At 50.5% G+C, this 20,318-nt stretch overlaps 1 protein-coding gene across 2 annotated transcripts in view; it reads left to right on the forward strand.

The window, feature by feature from the left end:
* IGSF21 (immunoglobin superfamily member 21) overlaps positions 1-20,318 on the forward strand; it is a 270,471-nt gene that overhangs the window by 236,111 nt on the left and 14,042 nt on the right. For both annotated transcript variants that reach the window (XM_002750355.7, XM_035307930.3), the window contains exon 5: positions 17,708-17,823. In XM_002750355.7, the coding sequence (XP_002750401.4) occupies positions 17,708-17,823 (116 nt within the window). The remainder of the gene's footprint in view (positions 1-17,707; positions 17,824-20,318) is intronic.

A 20,318-nucleotide genomic window follows, 5' to 3' on the forward strand; every position in this document is an offset into this window, starting at 1 on the left:
AGGAGTTTGTATAGTTTCAGCTCTTACATTTATGTTAATGATGCATTTCAAGCTTTTTTTATATATGGTGTGAGGGAGGGGTCCAACCTCATCATTTGCACATGAATGTCCTGTTGTCCCAGCACCACTTGTTGAACATGCTATTCTATCCCAATGGAATTATCTTGGCATCCTTATTGAAAACAACTGACTGTAAAAGTAAGGGTTTATTTCCGGACTCTCTATTCTGCTTCATTTTTCTGTATGTCTATCCTTGTGCACAACTGGTGCTTTTCTAACCATCTGCCACCTCCAGCCTGGATCTTACTCTCTAGCTACGTGACTTCCGTGTAATGAGTTTCACAGGAAGCTCTCCTGTTCAGTTTCTCAAGCTTTCCTCTAAAAACAAAAACAAACAAAAAAAAAAACTTACCCTGGGACTGGCGAGGGTGCCTATAGGAAAAGAGAATACAGAAGGTCCTGGGGATGATGAAGGCTGAGTCTGCTTCCAGGAGGCCAGTCCAGAACCTTGGATTTCTAGAGAGCTGGATTCCTGCTTTCTGAGACCAGATTCTTAAAGCCAATTTTCTGGAATCTCAGGGTAGCACTCCCCTCTGGAAAAAGAAGCCAATTTCTGGGACCAATAATCACAGCATCAATACTTTTTTTCTTTTTTCTTTTTTTTTTTCACTCGGTCACTCAGGCTGGAGTGCAGTGGTGCAACCATGGCTCACTGCAGCCTCAACCTCCCAGGCTCAAGCAGTCCTCCTGCCTCAGCCTCCCTAGGAGCTGGGACTATAGGTGTGTGCCACCATGCCTGGTTAATTTTTTTAAATTTTTATAGGCACAGGGTCTCACTCTGTTGCTCAGGATGGAAGAATCTCTTTTGACCTAGGAAGAAGAATCCTGTATCCCACCAAGTGAGCCAGGGAGATGTGAGGGCTAAGCATAGACCTCACTCCTCTCAGAGACCTGCTGATCTCCTGTAGGCCTGGGCAAAACAGAAGTGACATCACTGTGCTTCTCTGGGAGACAGCAATGGGAAAGCAGAACTTGGTTTGCAGAATTCCCTTTCAAGAAGCTTGTCGGTTCACAGGACAGCTGTGGGGGAAGTGGGGCTTCTCCCAAGCAGAACTGGCACACAACAGTGTGTATGGTGGTCCAAGGAGCAGGATGGCTCAGTGGAGGGAGGCTGCCAGTCTGAGATCCCTGGGTGTCCCCAGAAAGGCAAGATTCAGAGCCTCAGCTCCCTCCTTTCCCAGGATGCCTGCTGGGTGGAAAATGATCAGCTCCTTCCTCTGTCTTAGAGCCTGAGTGGATGAACCACCTGCTAGACTTGGGCTAATTACATTAACTGGCCCCAGGCGATTACAATGGCCCAGACTCCAGGGAGCCAGGCTGCTGCTCCACAGGGGAAGCAAGGAGGCTTCAGAGGGAGGGAGACATGGGTTGGCTGAGATCCAGGCCAGAGTTGCAGAGAATTCCCAGAGCACAGAGAGGGAGAAGGTGTGAATACCACCCTCCACCTCTCAGCCCAGGACTTCCCAGGGTCTAAGGACTAGGCCTGGGCTGGTCTTATCCCTCAAGCAAAAGGCTGGACAAGCCCATCTCCAAGCCCTCTCCCTCTACCTGCACCCCTTCTTACCACTCTCTCGGTGAGTGACATGCAGATGCCCAGTATCTCCAAACTAGAAAAGGTGGAGGCCAGATAATCCCCCATTGGAGAATGATCACTCTATTAAATTAGCTTGACCATAAATGGAGTTTACTTCCTGAGAGAGTTGAGGAGTAGCTAAGGGTATGGGCTTTGGATTCAGACATGACTTTTCTACCAAGTTCTGCAACGAACAGTAATAAAAGTGATTAATGTTTGCTTGTTTGTTTGTTTATGTATTTGTTTGAGACAGAGTCTCACCCTGTTGCCCAGGCTAGAGTGCAGTGGTGCGGTCTCAGCTCACTGCAGCCTCCACCTCCTGAGTTCAAGCCATCCTTGTGCCTCAGCCTCCTGAGTAGCCAGGATTACAGGGGCATACTACCACACGCCTTTAATTTTTGTATTTTTAGTAGAGACAGCGTTTCTCCATGTTGGTCAGGCTGGTCTTGAGCTCCTGATCTCAGCTGATCCACCTACCTTGACCTCCCAAGATGCTGGGATTACAGGCGTGAGCCACCGTGGCCAGCTGTGGTTAATGTTTATTGTTCTGCTTACCACCTGTTATATCATTTCTAACAGCCTTCTAAGGTTGGTTCTGTTATTACTTTATCCATTTTACAAGTGTGAAAACTGGGGTGTTATAAAATGTGCACAAGGACACAAAGCTAGGATTCAAACCCAGGCAGGCTGCCGGCCGAGCATGCGCAGGGACCCAGCCACTGAGTTCCCCCATCTCTCATTAGCATGTGGCAGTTCCCTAGACCTCAGTGTTCCTTTCTGCTGATTGGGGGTTACAGTAGCCCCTCCCTTGTTGGGGCATGAAATGTAACAGACAGCTAAAGAACTGTGTTCCTAGCTCACAGTGAGTGCTCTTGACGAAAGCTATACTTATTTCCTATCCATTTGGCTCCAACACCCACCCTGTAAATGTCAGTGGGGCTGAGGGTAGGGTCAGACCTGCAAGAAGTGACAATGGCCCTGTGGGAGCTCTCCAAGCCAGGCAGTGCTGTGTCTGGCCTCCCATCCTGGGTGCTGGCAAAGGTGGTCGGGGAAGAGAATGCAGCCAGCAGCCCTGAGTCCAGTCATACACACTCCCCCATGGTCTTGCTGTGACTTTTCCTTTCCAAGCCTCAGTTTCCTCTTCTGGAAACTGGGGGTAATCATGTTTTTGACCCAATGGGCTGTCTTAAGGAATAAATAAGATGGCACGTTTAAGCATACAGAAAGTGCTTGGCCCAGATGCTGGCATCGTTGTTAAGGCAGGGCAGGAAGTGAGAAGAATGGAGACAATAGGAGCCAACTCAGGGCCAGAAACTCAGTGGCTGGACATAGGAAGCCTTTTGGAGCAGAAGCCACAGGACATGGGGACCAGTTGGGAAGATGGGGACAGATGTGGAGACATGGCAGACCTGGCACCAATGGAGATGGTCTCCTGAGAAGGTTCCAGTGCAACCACGTGACCTCACTCAGCAGCCGGTTACTACAGAAAATGGGCTACTGGGGTGGAGAGTTCAGAGCCTACGGACCTCTACAGACGTCCTCCCTGCCAGCCAGAGCTTCTGAGTGGGGCAGCAGATGAGAAGTGGGGGGCCTGAGATAGCTGGCTGGAGTGGGGGCTGCAGCAGAGAGGACTAAGGCAGGAGTGGTCAGGGGCCCCTGACCTGCACATGAGCATGTTCAGAGTACTGGACACTGTCGTCTTGAGTGCCTGGACCTGGTCAGGGTGCTGGAGGGAGGACACCCATGCTGCTCGCCTGCCTGCCATGGGCCTCCCAGCCAGCTGAGGTCACGGCTGAGCACCAGTTAAGAGAGGGGCCAGACAGATGGGTTTGGGGCTCAGAGGAGCATTTTGAAGCTAACTGGGTCATCTAGCAAGGACGATCACTTACAGCGTCAGCCCCAAAGGTCCAAGCCTACTGACTGCCTCCTGGTCAGGCTTCTAGAACCCTCCCTCCCGACCTCCCTCTCTGAACACAGTTCTGTAAAGGAGTGACCTTGACCATAGCCCACCCTGGCCCAGGAACAGTCCTGGCTCGTTCTGTCAGCTGTCCCTCTAATCCCCCTACACCCCAAAGGGCAGAGCCTGTGATGTCTCAGTAGTAGTGCCCACAGAGGTCACGAGACATGCCCACTGTCCCTCAGCAGTGAGTGGTGCTGAGATTTTGCTCAGGTCTTCTGGGAGCCAGAGGCCTCAACTTTCCCACTCCATGAGGCTGCCAGGAAAACACAGGGACATCCACCTCTCTGAGTATTAGACAATGTGGTAGCCATATGGACCTCGGGATCAAGGGCCTCCCAACAGTCCTGGAAATCGGTGGGGTGGGGATCTGTATCCCCATTTTACAGAGAAGAAAACTGAGTCTGCTAATTAAGGGAATGCTGGAGTTTGAATTTGAATTTTTTCTGATTGTCACTGCCATGAGCTGGGGAGGGAAAGGTGGGCTTTGAAGCCTCTGACCCGCAGTAGTGACGGGAGGAAGGAGACAACGCGGTCAAGCAGCACACAGTTTTTGGTGCGTCTTGTCGCCGGGGCATAGAGCTGGCAGATTGTCCTCAGCCCTTCTCCAAGGGAACTCGGAGCCTAGGGAAGAAACAGACCATTTGCTCATTCATTTCTCACACTCACAAGCCCTTTAATTCAAGCACTATTGTGAGCACCTACTATGTGCCTGCTGTGGAGGAAGCACTGAGAGAATCCTATCTCCCTCAAGGCGGCTACACAAATTAGAAATTCATTTAAATATAGGGCAGCCCGGATATAATCTAATAGCAGTGAATTTTTCAGTTACAAGGTACCAAATGTTGCGCCAGGCACTTAAATATATCAATTCATTGAATCCTTATAATCCTTAGGAGATGGGTACTTCTATTTTTCTTATTTTAATCAATGAAGAAATTGAGGGCCAGAGAGGTTAAGTAACTTGCCCAACGTCACACAGTGAGTAAGTGGCAGGGTTTGTTTTCAAACCCAGATTGCCTGGCTTGGGAGTTTCTCTACGGCCACTCATGAGATGGCCCGCTGAGCCCTCCTGAGGCAACTGAAGAGATTCATCTGCTTCTGAAATTATCTAGGCAGGTGTCTGAAGGCCCCTGAGACCCTTACCAATTCCCTGGACCTTCTGTGTCTCACGTACCAGGGTTCCCCTCTTGTTTCAGAGTCCGATCGGCTCCAGCCTCCCAGGCCCTGACAGAGCAGGCCTGCAGGTGCATCGTTAAACCTTGACAAGTGTGAGGTCAGTGCGATGCTTTATCCTCTCCACCCCTGGGAGCTGGATTTAGTGGCTCTGGCAGAAGGTAAACTGCCCCTCCCTGGGATAGGCCCCTTAATTACTAATGATATGTGGCTGTTGAAACTGCAGTGCCTCAGGCCCAGTGATTTAAGGGGCAGGCAGGAAGTGGAAGTTACACGTGTTAACAGAGCTGTATCAGGAGCTGGGAGAGCAGGAATTAGGGTAGTGTGGGGAGGCCACAGCTGCCCCTGGAGGGAGGCTACCCACAGACACTCTTAGGGCCACACAGGTGATCCCACTGCCTTAGGTACAGAAGGGGAGACTGAGGCCAAGGTCATACTGCAAGTTGACCTGGCCTGAAACTCAGCAGCCCTGACTCTGCTGCCAAATTGCAGTGAATCCCTGGACTCAGTTTCCCCATCTGCACATGAGAAGCCCATGTGCTGCAGGGAAGCTCCCAAGCCGGGCAATCTGGGTTTGAAAACAAACTCTGAGGTGGGAAGACTTCACTCATTCCCTAGGAGCAATAATCACAATAATTTTCCGAGCAAAATCTAGCACTGATTGAGTGCTCACTGTGCGCCAGGCATTGTACTAAGTTGTTTGTTTAAGAGCTTTCTTTGGTTTAATTCTCACAATAGCTGCCGAGCTGGTCATTCTTGTTATTCCCATTTTACAGAAGAGGAAACCAAGGCTCAGAGAGAAAAAGCAACTTGCCCAAGACCCCAGAGCTTGGCCTCTCTGCTTCGGACGTAAAGTCCAGTGTCAGCCCTCAGGGAGTCCATAAATGATGGGTGAGACAGAGAAAGGCACAGGTTTCCGGAATTCCAGTAGAAGAAAAACAGGGATAATGGGGGAGGACTAGGGTGCAAGCTGAGATGAGGGAGTTCCCAGGAGGGAAAGTCTCCTCCAGAGAAGGGCATCAGGAAGGCTTCATGGAGGGGGTGGCATGGAGCTGGGCCTAGCAGGCTGGTGGAGAGAGACAGGCCAGGGGAACCCCCTGCAGCAGCCTGTGGGCAGAAAGCAGGGGTGAAGGTGGAGAGGGTATTTCCTAGGGAACAAAAAAAGCGCCTTTGAGGTCCCAACACCTGGGTCATGTCAAGGCCAGGGGAAGAGGCCTCAGGCGCTGGGTCTCTGAGACACTCTCACCCTCAATCCAGCCCTGCCACCCTGGCCAGAAGTTGCATTCCTTCGGGAATGAGGCCTCACCCAGCTCTTTACAAAGACACAATCCAAGAGATATTCAATCAAGCAAATGGAGTTCAATGTTCACTGCAGAACCTGAGTGATGGGTGCATGAATGTTCATTGCACAGTTACTTGAACTTTTTGGTAGGTTTGGGAATTTGCTGAGTACAATGTCAAGGAGAAAAAACAATGCATCCCCCCTCCCACAAAACAAAATCCCCCTCCCACAGAATGCCCTTCTCGACAGCTCCTCCCACCCACCCACCTCATCTCCCCTGGAAACTGCTTTACAAGGAGCAAGCAGCAAGGATGATTTACTTGCTCTCTGACTCAGGAAATCAATCCTAAAATGCTGATAGGACAGGAGAGATGGCGGCCACAGTGCCCCCTGGAAATCTCTCGACTGATGGAAGGCTCTGAGCCAGGCCGAGAGTGCGGTGGGGTAGGGTCTCTGCAGGGAGATGGGCAGGAGTGGTACTAGGGGTGGTCCAGAGGCGGGGGGTGTCCCAGGGGACTGAGCTGTGGAAACACACGAGCCCTCCTTACCACGGCCAAATTTATAAGACAAGTGGGCCCTTCGACATCCTGTTCTGCACCTCTAACTGTCTGGATGAGGAAACCGACATGCAAGGAGGGGAAATTGACAGCTAAGTCACAGAGAAAGTCCACCGCAAAGCTGAAACAGAATCTTAGTTGATATATTTTTCCCACACACAATAATAAACTAAAAAAGCTGTAACAACTAGAATTGATCTGCTAAGTGCCAGTGCTTCCTTCCCCACAAGCACCCTGGCATGAGACAGCCACCCATGCCATCCTCATTCTATGGTGGGGCCCAGAAAGCCAGCAATGGACTCAAGGACACACCGCTTCTAAGTAGAAGGGCTGTGACCTCGGAGTCAGGCTTCCTAGGCCCTGCAAGTCCAGGGTTAAGCTCTGTTCTAAGCCTCAGAAAGCCAAGGCTGGTGTTTGAAGCGACACAGTTCTCCTGAAAGGGACAGAGGTTTTGCACTCTGGGGGAAGATGGGGAGGGGTCTTCCCAGAGCCTCCAAGCCCAGCCCACCGCTCTTTGCAGGGAGGACAAAGAGTAGCTTATAAGGCGCTAGTGCTCTGTAACTGGCCACTTCTGGAACGTGCCTCCCTCCCTGCCTCCCCAAGCTTCCGTGGGCTTCCAGAGGTTTCTCTCATAAAACTGCAAGTAGGGTACCTGGTGAAATTGCCCATGTGTGTAATACTCACCTCTCAGATATATTGAAAACATTCCCCAAATTGGCTAGCATTGCTGCTGTTTAAAACGGATTCATGTTACACCCCATAGATTTCGTCTCTGCAGACGCGGCACCTGTGGGGGCCTAACCACATTCTCTCTATTGCCACATAAACTGCAGCGCTGTGGAAGAGCAGTCGCAGGCAGCGGCCACCCACAGGCTGCGGGACAAGCTGCCTCCAGCTAGCAAAACTCCAGGGCAGAGAGGGTCTGCATGGGCCTGGAGGCCCCAGTCAGAAAACTGGAGACCAGGATGAGCAGCCAAACAAGGCATGAGTAGAGAGTTGCACCGGATGCAGGCAGTGGAGCTTTGGGGATTTAAAGTCCTTCGACCCAATCAACCTACAGGACCAGGGAGGTTCCAGAGGGTTCTCCCCTGTGCCCCTCTGCTGAGGGCGGGGTACTGGCTAAGCTTCTCCAATTTCCCTAAGCCTTTCCTTCTCGATCAGTAATCATCTTCACTCCTGTTTACTGAGTGCCTACTAGAACCAAGCCCTCAGTTCACATAATGGCACATCAAGGGTTTCTTATGATACCTAATTTAGAGAGGCACTGACTGAAGCTTACATAGATCAAGGCAGCGATCCACATACTCGAACTTGTATTAGAATCTCAGGGCTTGTTAAAACTCAGGGTGGTGACTGCTGGACCCCACCATGTCCCAGGTGATTCGGATGCTGGTGGTCCAGGGAACACACTTGGAGAATCGCCAGGTTAAAGGGCTAGTCTCAAAGATAGTGCTGGAATACCAATCCAGATCCAACACAAAACCTGCGGCCCGACTGCCCTCCCCCCTTCTTTACAGGGGTGCAGCATTTTATTTCTCCACCAGCAGTAGCCTCAGTTAGGTGTGCTCCGCCCAGCTTCACTGATTCACCGCCTAGGAGGCTGCCCTCCCCGCCTGCAGCATCCCCTGCTCCCCCAGAGCAGCCAGCCAAAGCCTCCAGTTGGGGCTGTTAATTTTATCTTCTACCACACAACAGCTGGCGAGGGAGGGGCAAGGCAGGTGAGCAGGCGCTTCCAGCCAGCTCCCTGCAGAGCGGAGGCAGCGCAGTGGGTGGATGACGCCCACAGCCCACGGGATTCTTCATGACCTCACTCCACTCAGAACGGCCCAATCTCAGATTCCAGCAATGACCTGGACCCGGGGCCCCCCACTCCTCGCTACTGCATCAAGCCCCGGAGCTCCCATGGCCACTTTCAAGCTTGGGGCGGACCGGGGTGGGGGAGGTTAGATTCAGCTCAGCAGCTGCCACATAAAAGGGACCGTTGCAGCCCATTTACACACAGACGCAGCATTTATAAAGCTCCATTTGGGGGCTTTTTGTGTTTGTTTTTTTTTTTTTCCCTTGGCTGCTGTTACTACTCAGTTCAATATTTAATTTTTCCATAAACCAAAGAGTTGTGCTTTTTACTCCTCTCTCTTTTTCTTGCCTGGGACCCCCTCCCACTGGTGGGATCTGTCTCTTTGGGTCTCTGCTGGGCGAGAGGGGCTTAGGGTGTGGCTGGAGATCTCAGCCTTTCTAACTTGGGCAGGGATTGGAGGCAGGATGCCTGAGTCCTTCCCCCCAACTCATTCACTGATTCACTTGGAAAATATTTATTGAGCAAATCCTGGTGTGCGGGGCCCTTGGATGCGGCAGTAGTTCAGAAGTGTTTCTGCCCTCGTGGTGCTTACATTCTAGTGAGGGCGTCGGAGGAAAAGAGAAGTGTGTGAACCAATATATGAAATGATTATACACTGTGAGGTGCTCTATAAAGAAAATATACAAAATGCTGGGGCCCAAAATCAAAGAGAGCTTAGCTTAGATTGAGGGGTGACATTTGAGCTGGGACTTGGAATTCCTGACAGGCCTCAGCCAGGCTAAAAAGCTGTGAGAAGGACTCCAGGCAGGGGAGGCTGCAGGTGCAGAGGCCCCAGGGCTGGAAAGAGCTGAGAGGGCTCAGAGACACAGAGAGCAAAAGGTCTCCATGTGTTTGCCGCATGGTAATGCAGGGGTGAGCATAGGTTAAGGTAAGGCTGGGGTAGGGAGCAAGGTCCACAGCACTGCAGGGTCTTCTGGAACGTTCTTCCACAGATGGGCTATATGCTTGCCTGTGCTGGGAGTAATGAAGGAAACAAACAGAAATGGAACTGAACCCCTATTGTGTGGCTGGGTGGCACTAGCTCTGAGGTTAGGTGGAAGAAAGACAAAGCTCCAACTTCCAGGGAACACACACTCTAGACGTCGATACAGAACAGAATTACAAGCCAAAAGGAGTATGGCAAGCACAGGGTGCTCCAGGCACCCAAAGGACAGGCTCTGGGAAAACCCGGGAAGGCTGCCTAGAGGAGGCAACATCTGAGGCCAGCCCTAAAGGATAAAGTGGAGTTAATCAGCAGAAGGCCACCCAGTATGTGCAAGGTACAGAGGAGGTGAGCAAGGTGAAGAGGGAACCACAGGCAACTCAGCATTGCTAAAGCAGAGAGGGCTTCCTGGAGGAGGTGCTCTTTTGAGCAGGTTCTTGAAGGAGCGGAGAGAGAGGTTAGTGGAGATGATGGAGAAGAAACTAAGATGTGTGGAACCAAAGGAAAAAAAAGACAAATTAAAATAGGGAACATGGAGGGACATTTATATTCATGGACACTTTTATATTAAGAGGGTGGTTTTCTTCTTTTGTGAAATATGGTGTAATGACTACAAGCTGATTGAAAGGGAAGGCAGTCAATAGAGCGGGCATGCTGAGAGGAAAGAATGGATTTTTTGCAAACAATATAATTTTGAACTTGTCTCTCCCCTCCCCCAGCCCTCCCCCAAACCTAATTGATTACCACCCCATGATGAATGACACTGGCATCAGGAGTGTGCTAAGCACCTTTACAGAACGGTACCCCAGGAGCTGGAGAGAGGATCCCTTCCTCGAGACAATGATTACTCCTGGGAGGGAAGGAAATTCCCCTATGCATTGTTCTCAGCCAAGAGAGGGGGCGAGGGTCACTGGAGAGATAATATAATCGATGCTTTCCTGTTTGCTCAGCACCTTGTTGTCCTTACAGAGCTTTATGTTCATTTCTCCATTTGCTTCTCCTCTCAGAAACCCTAGAAGCTGAGAGGCTGGCGGGATATGTCTTATTGAATTCATTTTATAGATGGGAAGACCGACGATCGGAGGCATCAACTGATTTGCCCAAAGTTCTCTGGGGTGCTGGGAGCAGAGCCTGGGCTAGAACCTTGGTCTGATTCTGGTGGAGCCAGTACTCTGGGAGAAGTCGGAGTGGGCCTCATGGAAGAGAATCTAACTCCAGTACTCACAGACACGGGCGTGGGGCGGATTTTCCTTCCCAACAATTCTGGGATTTATATCAGATCAGGTTTGTGTTCCCGAATTTCAAAGGCCATGGGATGATTTACGGAGCAAAGTGGAGCTGCCGCCTTGTCTCCAAAGTGAGTTACGATGACCGAAATGAAGTTCTGCTTTCAAGATAAAGACAGGCGATATTTCAGAGTTAATTCCATAAAACCAATCATCTGACCATTACCTCCCCGTGTCGACGTTAACTGTGGAGTCTAAAATAACTTCAACTCCTGCCTCCCTTGGTGGCCATGCAGCAGGAGTGATGGAGGATGGCTGTGACAAGCAGCTGTGTCAGATGGGAAGCCACCTTACCTTTCCTAATATGAGACACGATTACTCATGGAAACTTCTAGCAGCAATGCTCTCCTTTTAACGCGAAGTAAAAATAAACTAGGAAGTCCACTGGCTTGGTTGGGGGTGGGGTCAGGGATCGGTGGATTCAGGGGAGTTTTATGGTGGTGCCCTGGGTTGGTCATCGTGGTAGACTTACAGAATAGGGTTGGCCTTTCCTGCCGCCCAGGTCTGATGTAATGCAAGTGGAAAAGTGTGTCTGGAAGTGGTTTGTGAATTATGAAGCTCTGCCCATGTCTAGATTCTTACTATTACTACTACAGCTACGACTACTGTTTATTCTTACCCAAGCAAAATGTGCCTCCTTGGTGTCTCTTCACCTTAGCAGGGCCGTTTCGGATGAATGGTGCTGACGCGTGCGATGGGTGTGTTTCCTCTCCCACACCCCCACACCCCAGAGAGCATTGCACTGTCACAGGCATTTCAGAAAACAGCCTCGAAGGCCAGAGAAATGAGGCACTGAAGGTGGGAGAACTGGACATTATTGTCTAAAGGTGACAGCAGACGAGTGGGAGGGAAACTGGTGAGCCAGGGCTCTCGCTGATGATTCTTTGCCACCTGGATCTCCTGGGAATACAGTGGTACCCAGGCAGGTGGCCAAACCTTACATGGCTCATGCTGTGACCTGACTTTGTACGTGGGCTTATACTTGTCCTGGAAGTCATGTAGACTTGATACCTGTGTTCACAGCTGGTCTTCTGCCTTTGATTGAACATGTTCTGGGGCATGGGATCTATCCCTGGCATAGGGCACATAAAAAGCTGCTGGCTTTTGACCTTGGCCAGAGACTAGAACAGGGATGGAAATGGCAGTGAGTATGGGGATGGCACTGGAATTGGGAATGGGAAGGAAACAGAAATGAGAATTGAGTTGGAGGTGGCAGGAAGATGGGGTAGAGATAAGTATGGGGACAGGAATAGAATAAATGGCAGTGGGGTTAGAGATGGGAGAGAAGATGGAGTTGAAGTCAGTCATGAGATGAAGACAGAAATGAGGAGAGAATAGGGGATGGAGATCGAGGATGGGGAGGGGATGGAAATGGAGCTGAATGTGACGAAGGAAGCAGAGAGGAGAATGGAGATGGAGTGGAGGTGGGGATAGAAATGGGAATGGAGATGAGGATGAGGAAGGGCATCTGGATGGGATGGGTTGGGATGGGATGGGATGGGATGGGATGGGATGGGATGGGATGGGATGGGATAGGCATGGGATAGAGATAAGAATAGAGAAGGAGATTGAGATTGAGATGGGGGAGGAGATTGAGATGGGAATGGGAGTGAGGATGGGGATAAAGTTGGGGGAGGAGATGGAAATGATGTGGTGGGGATGGGAAATGGATGGGGGAGAAGATGGAGATGGGGTGGGGGTGAGGATGGGGATGGATGTGGGAGGAGATGGAGATGGGTGGAGGATGGGGATGGAAGTGGGAGGAGATGGAGATGGAGATGGAGATGGGGTGGGATTGTGGTGGATGGGGGAGGAGATGGAGATGAGGATGGGGTGGGGTAAGGATGGGGATGGAAGTGGGAGAATATGGAGATGGAGATGGGGTGAGGATGAGGATGGAAGTGGGAGGAGATGAAGATGGAGATGGGGTGGGGATGGGAATGCATGGGGGAGGAGATGGAGATGGGGATGGGGTGGAGTAAGGATGGGGATGGATGGGGGAGGAGATGGAGATGGGGATGGGGGTGAGGATGGGGATGGATGTGGGAGGAGATGGAGTTGGAGATGGGGTGGGGTGAGAATGGGGATGGATAGGGAAGAGATGGAGATGGGGGTGGAGGTGAGGATGGGGATGGATGTGGGAGGAGATGGAGATGGGGTGAGGATGCGCTGGATGGGGAGGAGATGGAGATAGGGATGGGGGTGGGGTGAGGATGGGGATGGATGTGGAGGAGATGGAGATGGGGATGGGGTTGGGGTGAGGATGAGGATGGATGGAAGAGATGGAGATGGGGTGAGAATGGGGATGGATGGGGAGGAGACGGAGAGGGAGATGGGGATGGGGGTAGATATAAGGACAGAGATGAAGATGGGGCTGGGGATGGTGATAAAGATGGAGGAGAAGATGGAGATGGAAATGGGGATAAAGATAAGGAAGGAGATGAAGATGGGGATGAAATGGGGAAGTGGGTGGGGATGAGGATGAGGGTAGGAATGGGGGTGGGATGGAAATAGAGATGGTGGATGAGGTGGGAATGGGAGTGGGGATGGGGATGGAGGAGGGGGGGTGGGGGTAGAGATAGGGATGGGGATGTGGATGAAATGGGGAAGTGGGTGGGGATGAGGATGAGGGTAGGAATGGGGGAGGATGGGAACAGAGATGGTGGATGAGGTGGGTATGGGGATGGAGAAGAGAGTGGGGTGTGGGTAAAGATGGGGTGGGGATGGGAATGCGGTGGGGGTGGAGAATAGGAATGTATTAGGGAAGCCTAAGTGAAGGAAGGCTGTTGACTCTGAGGCTCTGCAGCTGGCTTTTAGTGAGCTATGTGGACAGGAATGCCGTACTTAAACAAGAGAAGGGGAAGAGAAAGAAGAGGGAGATGCTAAGGGAGACGTGCAGGGGGAAGTGTCTGTCAGCAGCCCGGGCCTCCCGGATGGAGATGGCTTCCTGACTGCCAGCACTCAGAGCCCTCAGCTCAGAGACAGGTGGTGAGAGGCAGAGTGTCATTTTCCTAGGACTCACTGATGGAGAGTATATTGAAGGGGAGGGTGTGGGAAGCCTGGGCTGTCCGCTCCGATATTAACAGCTCCTCTATGCCACCGTCCATACAACTGAAGTCTGTTATTGTCTTACGAGCTTGATTTTGTACATATTGCTAACACCTGCTTAGAAATATAACGAGAGATGGGAGCATAGCTCCAATCAGGGTCTGTGTGGGTGGGTGCAGATCTCCAGAATGTGTGTGTGTGTGTGTGTGTGTGTGTGTGTGTGTGTGTAAGCACCATGCTGTGCAAAGAACCCTAGCCACAATTTGGAAGGCTAGGGGCCATTCCAAGCTCTGCCCTTGACTAAGGGTATGATTGTAGCCAAATCTGTGCCTGTCTCTGATCTCAGTTTGCTTACTTGTAAAATGGAAAGTCTAGACCGGAGCTGACCAACAGAAAATTCACTTAAACCGCATATGTCACTGTAAGTTTTCTAACAACCACATTAAGTTTAAAAAAGAAAAGGTGAAATTAATTCTAATAATACATGTTTAAACTCAATCTATCCAAAATGTTATCATGTCAACATGAAATCACTTTATCTTACACTCTTCTTAAAAAATTAAGACCTCAGAATTCGGTGTACCATACACTTACACTCATGGCACATGTGAACTTGAACAAACCACATTTCAGGTTCTCCCCAGCGGCATGGGGTGAGTGGCTGCTGAATGGGACAGTCCCAAATCTTTCAGGCATTTTCTGGTCTCCTCACTAAACCGTGAATGCTCCAAAGGTGCGACCATGTTTTATTCTCGCAGTCCTTAGCAAGGAAGCTCAAATAAGAATGTTATTAACTCACCTGGCAATAAGCGCAGCTGATATATATTGGGGACACTTTCAAAACACTTTGCAGGTACTAGATTATTGAATCTTCACAAGTACCTCATAATTCCATTTTGCAGTTAAGGAAACCAGACTCAGAGAGGTTAAGTAACTTGCCCAAGGTCACACAGCCAGTAAGTGGCACAGCTGATCTTTGAAATCTGGCTAACCTGGTCCAGAGCCCACACCCTCAGCCATTGTACTATGCTACCTCTCTTGTTTATAGCAATACAAATAATTAAAATTGCTACGCTGCATTGCAGATACCTCATATGTACAATCACATTTATTCCTCAAAGCAAGCCTCTAAAAAGCCAACACAGTGGCTCACAGCTGTAATCCCAGCATTTTGGGAGGCTGAGATGGGAGGATCGCTTGAGGCCAGGAATTCAAGACCAGCTTGGACAACATAGCGAGATCCTAGCTCTACAGAACATATAACAACAACAACAGACATAGTGGCATACACCTGTGGTCCCAGCTACTTGAGAGACTGAGGCAGGACAATTGATCATAAGCCCAGGAGGTCAAGGCTGTTGTGAGCCATGATTGTGCCACTTCGCTCCAAAAAAAAAAAAAAAAAAGCAACCCCCTCAGGAAGGTTCTAGGTGTCTGATCCCTGTTTGTTCAGTGAAGGTAAGAAAGAATGAATGAGTGATTTTAAAGGAGCCGCCTCCCTGGTTCTGAGCCTCTAGGAATCTTGGAGCATGTCCTGATACCTGCACACATGCCATCAGGCGTCATCAGAGTTTTCTGCTAAACTCTAACTGCAGAGGTCACTGATCTTTGGGGCAACTGAGTAACTAGAACCACCCACAGCATGAATTTCTGATGAAACTGGATCATAAGGCATCTGTGGAGGGTAAGTGCATTCCCGGTGGCTCAAATGTGTACTTAATCTGAAGGCACCAATAGACACAAGCTCCCTTTTTCTTCCCAAAGGTTGAGGTGGGGCCCAGCTTCCTGTCAGAGTCTGGACTCTGGGGTCAGACTGGGTTCAAATCCTGACTCTTCCTCATGCTGGCACCGTGAGCCTGAGCAAGTTGCTTCACCTCTTCAGTTTCCCCATCTGTAAAATGGGAATAAAGAAACCCAGCTCCTAGACTGATGGTGAAGATGGAAAATAATTCAGGTGTTAAGAATTCAGAACAGGTCCTGATTCCTAAGTGTTAGCCATTGTGGGTTCTTGCATGGGATCCAGGTTTTAGGTTGAGTTTTGGAAAAGTAAGATTGCAGAATCTGCAACTTCTAGGTAATTGACGTGTTCTGGTGTATTTTCCCCTTCTCGGAATTCCTATCCGGCTTACCATCTGTTTTATGTGATCTTACGCTTAATTACAATTCTCCATCTATTGTTCTCCCATTGTTTTCCGTGTGCTCCGCTTCTCTTGCTGGCAGCATGGGGAGGCTGCCTGAATGAATGAATGACTCACACCTGACTTCATTTCACTGGGCCTTGAAATAGAGTTGCCTGTGTGTCTGTCGCCCCCACCTGACTGTGAACTTCTCAGTGTTTACCTGTTTCATCCTTGGGCACCTCCTGGCAGCACCTGGCATTATGCCCGGCACCTAGTAGGTGTCAGGAAATATTTGTCGAATTTAATTAAACGTAGCCGGAGTGAACACCCCCTGCAGGAAGGAAAGGCCCATACCTCTTTGTTTTCTCTGCTTCCCTCACTGCGCATGGCCCAAGGCTGGGTAAGTCAGAATTGACAGCTTTTCCCAAGGGAGGCTCTAAGAGTCTGGCTTCTGTCCTGCTGATTATGGGGAGGTTAGGGAAACAACAGCAGAAATCACAATAATAGCAAATTCCTACCATATGCTAAGCCCTTTCATATGCATTAGCTGATTTTGTCCTGCAAAAATGTGTGCCAAGTATTAATATTATTTCCGTTTAGCAAATAGGGGAACTGAAGCTCACAGTTTTGGTGACTTGGAAAAGGACGTGGCAGTGGTGGTGGCCAAGCTGAGACTCAGACCCAAATGTGCCTGATGGCCCAGTGCCTGCCCCCTGCGATGTCCCATAGAGTCTGGGAGCAAGCACTTTGACAAACCAGCCAGGGGCAGTGGGTGAGGAGAGAAGGGAGGGAGGGAGGATGGGAGGGGTGGCTAACCAAAATAAGCCAGCTTCCAGAAAGGAAGGGAGGGAAGGCTCCTGGCTCCAAATAGTTGTCCAGCTGCCCCCATTCGAGTGCATGGTATCCCCTCCCTAGCCAAAATTCCCGCTGTTTTCAGTTTCTTCCAAATGCAAGTAAGATTATGTCACTGCTCTCACTGAAAACCTTCAGTACCTCCCCATTGCTCTCAGAATAAAGAAGAAAATCCTGTAACCTGTGCTTTAAAGATAAATCAGCCCTCTGGGGGCTAGGGCAGAGGAAGGGTGGCGGGGGAAGCCTGAAAATGTAGCTGTTGCTGGCTTTTGGAATGTGAAGACACTCAGTGTGACCTGTCTCAAGTTGCAAACAGTTAACTACTGGTTCACAGAATTCCTGAAAATGTCACAACCTGCTCCAGCATACCACTTCAAGTCATAATCCCCCCGACAGCACACCACATTCTCTGTGCCCTGCCCATCTTCCCAGCCCTGCTGGGCACCATATTCCCCCTGGCCTGCCCTGCTCTCTCCTGGCCAACCTACTGCCAGGCCTTGGCACAAAAATAAGCCAGGCATGGTGGCACACACATGTGGTCCCAGCTACTTGAGAGGCTGGGAATCTCAGGGCTTGTGAAAACTCAAGGTGTTAAAAACTCAAGCTCCTTCTACCTGCCATGCTGTCTCCCACCCACTCTTGTTATCTCAGATCACAGAGCAACGTGGGTGCCTCAGCAGTGTCTGCCTGGAACTCCCAGGCTCGGGCAGAGTCCCCTCAATGCACTGTGATACCTCCAGGGGTCTGAGGTACTTCACACTTTGATCTGTTCCAGCCCTTGATTCCTGCGTAAGTCTTCTGCACTAGAACCTCTAGTGGGGAAGGGCTCTTGTCTATATCCCCTACCTCACCTTCCTCACCGTAGTGGTTGCCAATGGCACCCCCTGGAGTTCTGGAACATCTGCCTTCCTCCACCCCCAGCACCCAGCATGGACCTGGCCCATTTTAAGTCATCAGTGACTCCTCCTGACTCTCCCGGTTAAGCCCTTGTCTTCCTGTGCTTCCTTTCGGGGCAGCTCCTCCCACCTCCATTGAAGTGGTGGCCGCTGACACGCCAGCCCCCTTCAGCCGCTACCAAGCCCAGAACTTCACGCTGGTCTGCATTGTGTCTGGAGGAAAACCAGCGCCCACGGTGAGTACCCCTGGAGCGCCCAGCTCCTTCCCATCTGCCGGACCAGCCGGCTCCGGGGCTGGTCCAGCTGCAGGGGTCTTCACTGTGCCTGGAGAGGGAGTGGTTGGTTAGGGCTGACTCTGTCCCCATCTGCCTTGGTCTGATCCAGTTTACCCATCAGACTGGCCCAGGCATACATGTGCCCCTGTTGCTCCCCATCTCCCCATGCTGAGAACCCCCACTCCTCCTGGAGGCAGAATCCTAGACCTTCACAGCAGGGGCAGCCTTCCAGGGAGTCCAGCATCCACTGTGCCTGACCCGTTATTGAGTTCCATGGAGACAGATGAAAGAGGCCCCTAGAGGAAAAGGGGCTTGTCCCAAGTCACCATGGAGCTGCTGACAGAGCTGGGACTCAAGTCCATGTCTTGAGCCCCAAGTTCGCTGCCCTTCCCAGAAGCCCACGTGGTCAGCAGGAAGCCCATCTGAAAGAAGGAGGGAAAGGATGGAAGGGGGAGATGAAAGAGAGAAAGGAGGGGAGGGAAGAGAAAGGAAGTTCCTCTTTTTTATTTGAGCCGGAGTCTCTGTCGTCCAGGCTGGAGTGCAGCGGCATAATCTCAGCTCACTGCAACGTCTGCCTCCCGGATTCGGTCGATTCTCCAGCTTCATCCTCCTGAATAGCTGGGACTACAGGCGCGTGCCACCATGCCCGGCTAATTTTTTGTATTTTTAGTAGAGATGAGGTTTTGCTGTGTTAGACAGGATGGTTTCCATCTCCTGACCTCGTGATCCTCCTGCCTCAGCCTCCCAGTGTCCTGGGATTACAGGCGTGAACCACCTCGAACGGCTGGAAATTCCTTTTTGACCAACTTATTAGATCCAATGTAGTTTCTTTGACGTTTGTCAGTGCAGTTCATGAGATTTTTCGTGGCCTCTTGAAGGGATTCGGGTAGGAGGTGCAGTGTCTAGAGAGCTAGGCCCTGCTGTACTCACTGAGCAACCATGAGCAGGAAATCCCCCTCCCCAGCTCTGCCTCTATTTCTGCAGAGAAGTTGAGGGGACTAGACAATATTAGTTTTTTAGCTTTTATAGAAGCAGCAGGACTCTTTCGGTCTAAACAATGTACTGGGAAGCCTCATCTATGTGACATTTAAAAGTGAAGTCACCCTCATTGATACCTGAAGCCCCTCTTCAGAACCCATAGGGTTACATGAAACCCATTTGGAGAAGGTTCGGGCTTCATACCCTCTCTGTTTTGACATTTTATGATACTTTGAGTCTTGAGCCTATGAGTTCTATACAGTACTAGGATTTAGCAAGAAGTGGAGCTACAGCAATGGGTATGTAGGGTTACAGTTCAAGACGGAGCCAAATGGTTCCCCTCATTCTAGACCCAACTGTCTCACAGGCATGGTCCAGTGGTGTGGCTAGCCCTGGAGTGGGGTGGTAAATGGGTATGTAGAGGCCCAGGACAGGGGCGTAAGCAGGTGCACAGAGGCACAGGTGGGGCGGTGGACAGGGGAGTAGACACAGGTGGTGCAGCAGGCTGGGGCGCAGAGACACAGGTAGGGCAGTGGGCAGGGGCACAGAAACAAGCCTCAGTCCCTAGGAAGTAGACCAGAAAAGGTAGCTTCAAAGCCAGTTACTGAAAGGAAGTCATGACCCCAAATTTTCCCCTTTGGAGGCCACTAAGAGGTCCAGTCGCCCTAAAATCAGGAAAGCTGCTTTTTTCTCACAAAGAAAAAGTCCTTTCCTGACAGGCACCAAGAAAAGCTTTTCACAGCCCAGGAGCTGCAGGAAGGCACCCTCCTAGCCATACTGTCTGCCTGCCCTGACATTTGTGACCTGGCAATAAAATATTCAGATATAGATATGTAAAAGAACCTCATCTCTCCAAATCCCAGCTATCTTATGTTTACCTGAGATGTCAGAACTTTAAAGGAATTCTTTGATATAAATTACAAACCCACATTTAAAGCACTTTTTAAAAAGAAGAAGAAAATAAATGGGGGAAAAAAACCAGTGCAGGCTTTTGAGTACACCTAAGATATTTTTCACTGATGTTACAAACTATGACAAAAATCCCACATTTCATACCCCCATCCCCTCTCACCTCCTTTCCCGTCCTGCAGCCCCTCCCCCCCACACTTTCTTTTCCCTCCCCCACCTGCGTCCCAGAGAGCTGCATCCCACTCTTCCCTCCCCCAACCCCCTATTGATTTAGTTATCTGATTTATTAAAAATACACCCAATCCCCACAGGCCTCTGGGCACATGTACCAAAATAAAACGACAGCAAATTAAATTAAATGCCTCCTTGCAAAACTCGAGCTCCCCATTAGCAGAGAAAGCGAGGAGATGTTTGCTCACCTCATCCCTGCACCAGCTCCCTCCCACACACGCACCTGTTTTCTGCCTTCCATCTCCAAAACGCACGCGCACACAGATTCTTTCTTCCCTCATCCTCTCCCAACATCTCATTTAATCTCCGGTGCCTTCCATTTTCCCCTTCATCCCCGT

The sequence above is a fragment of the Callithrix jacchus genome, chromosome 7, assembly GCF_049354715.1.
Source record: "Callithrix jacchus isolate 240 chromosome 7, calJac240_pri, whole genome shotgun sequence".
NCBI lineage: Eukaryota > Metazoa > Chordata > Mammalia > Primates > Cebidae > Callithrix > Callithrix jacchus.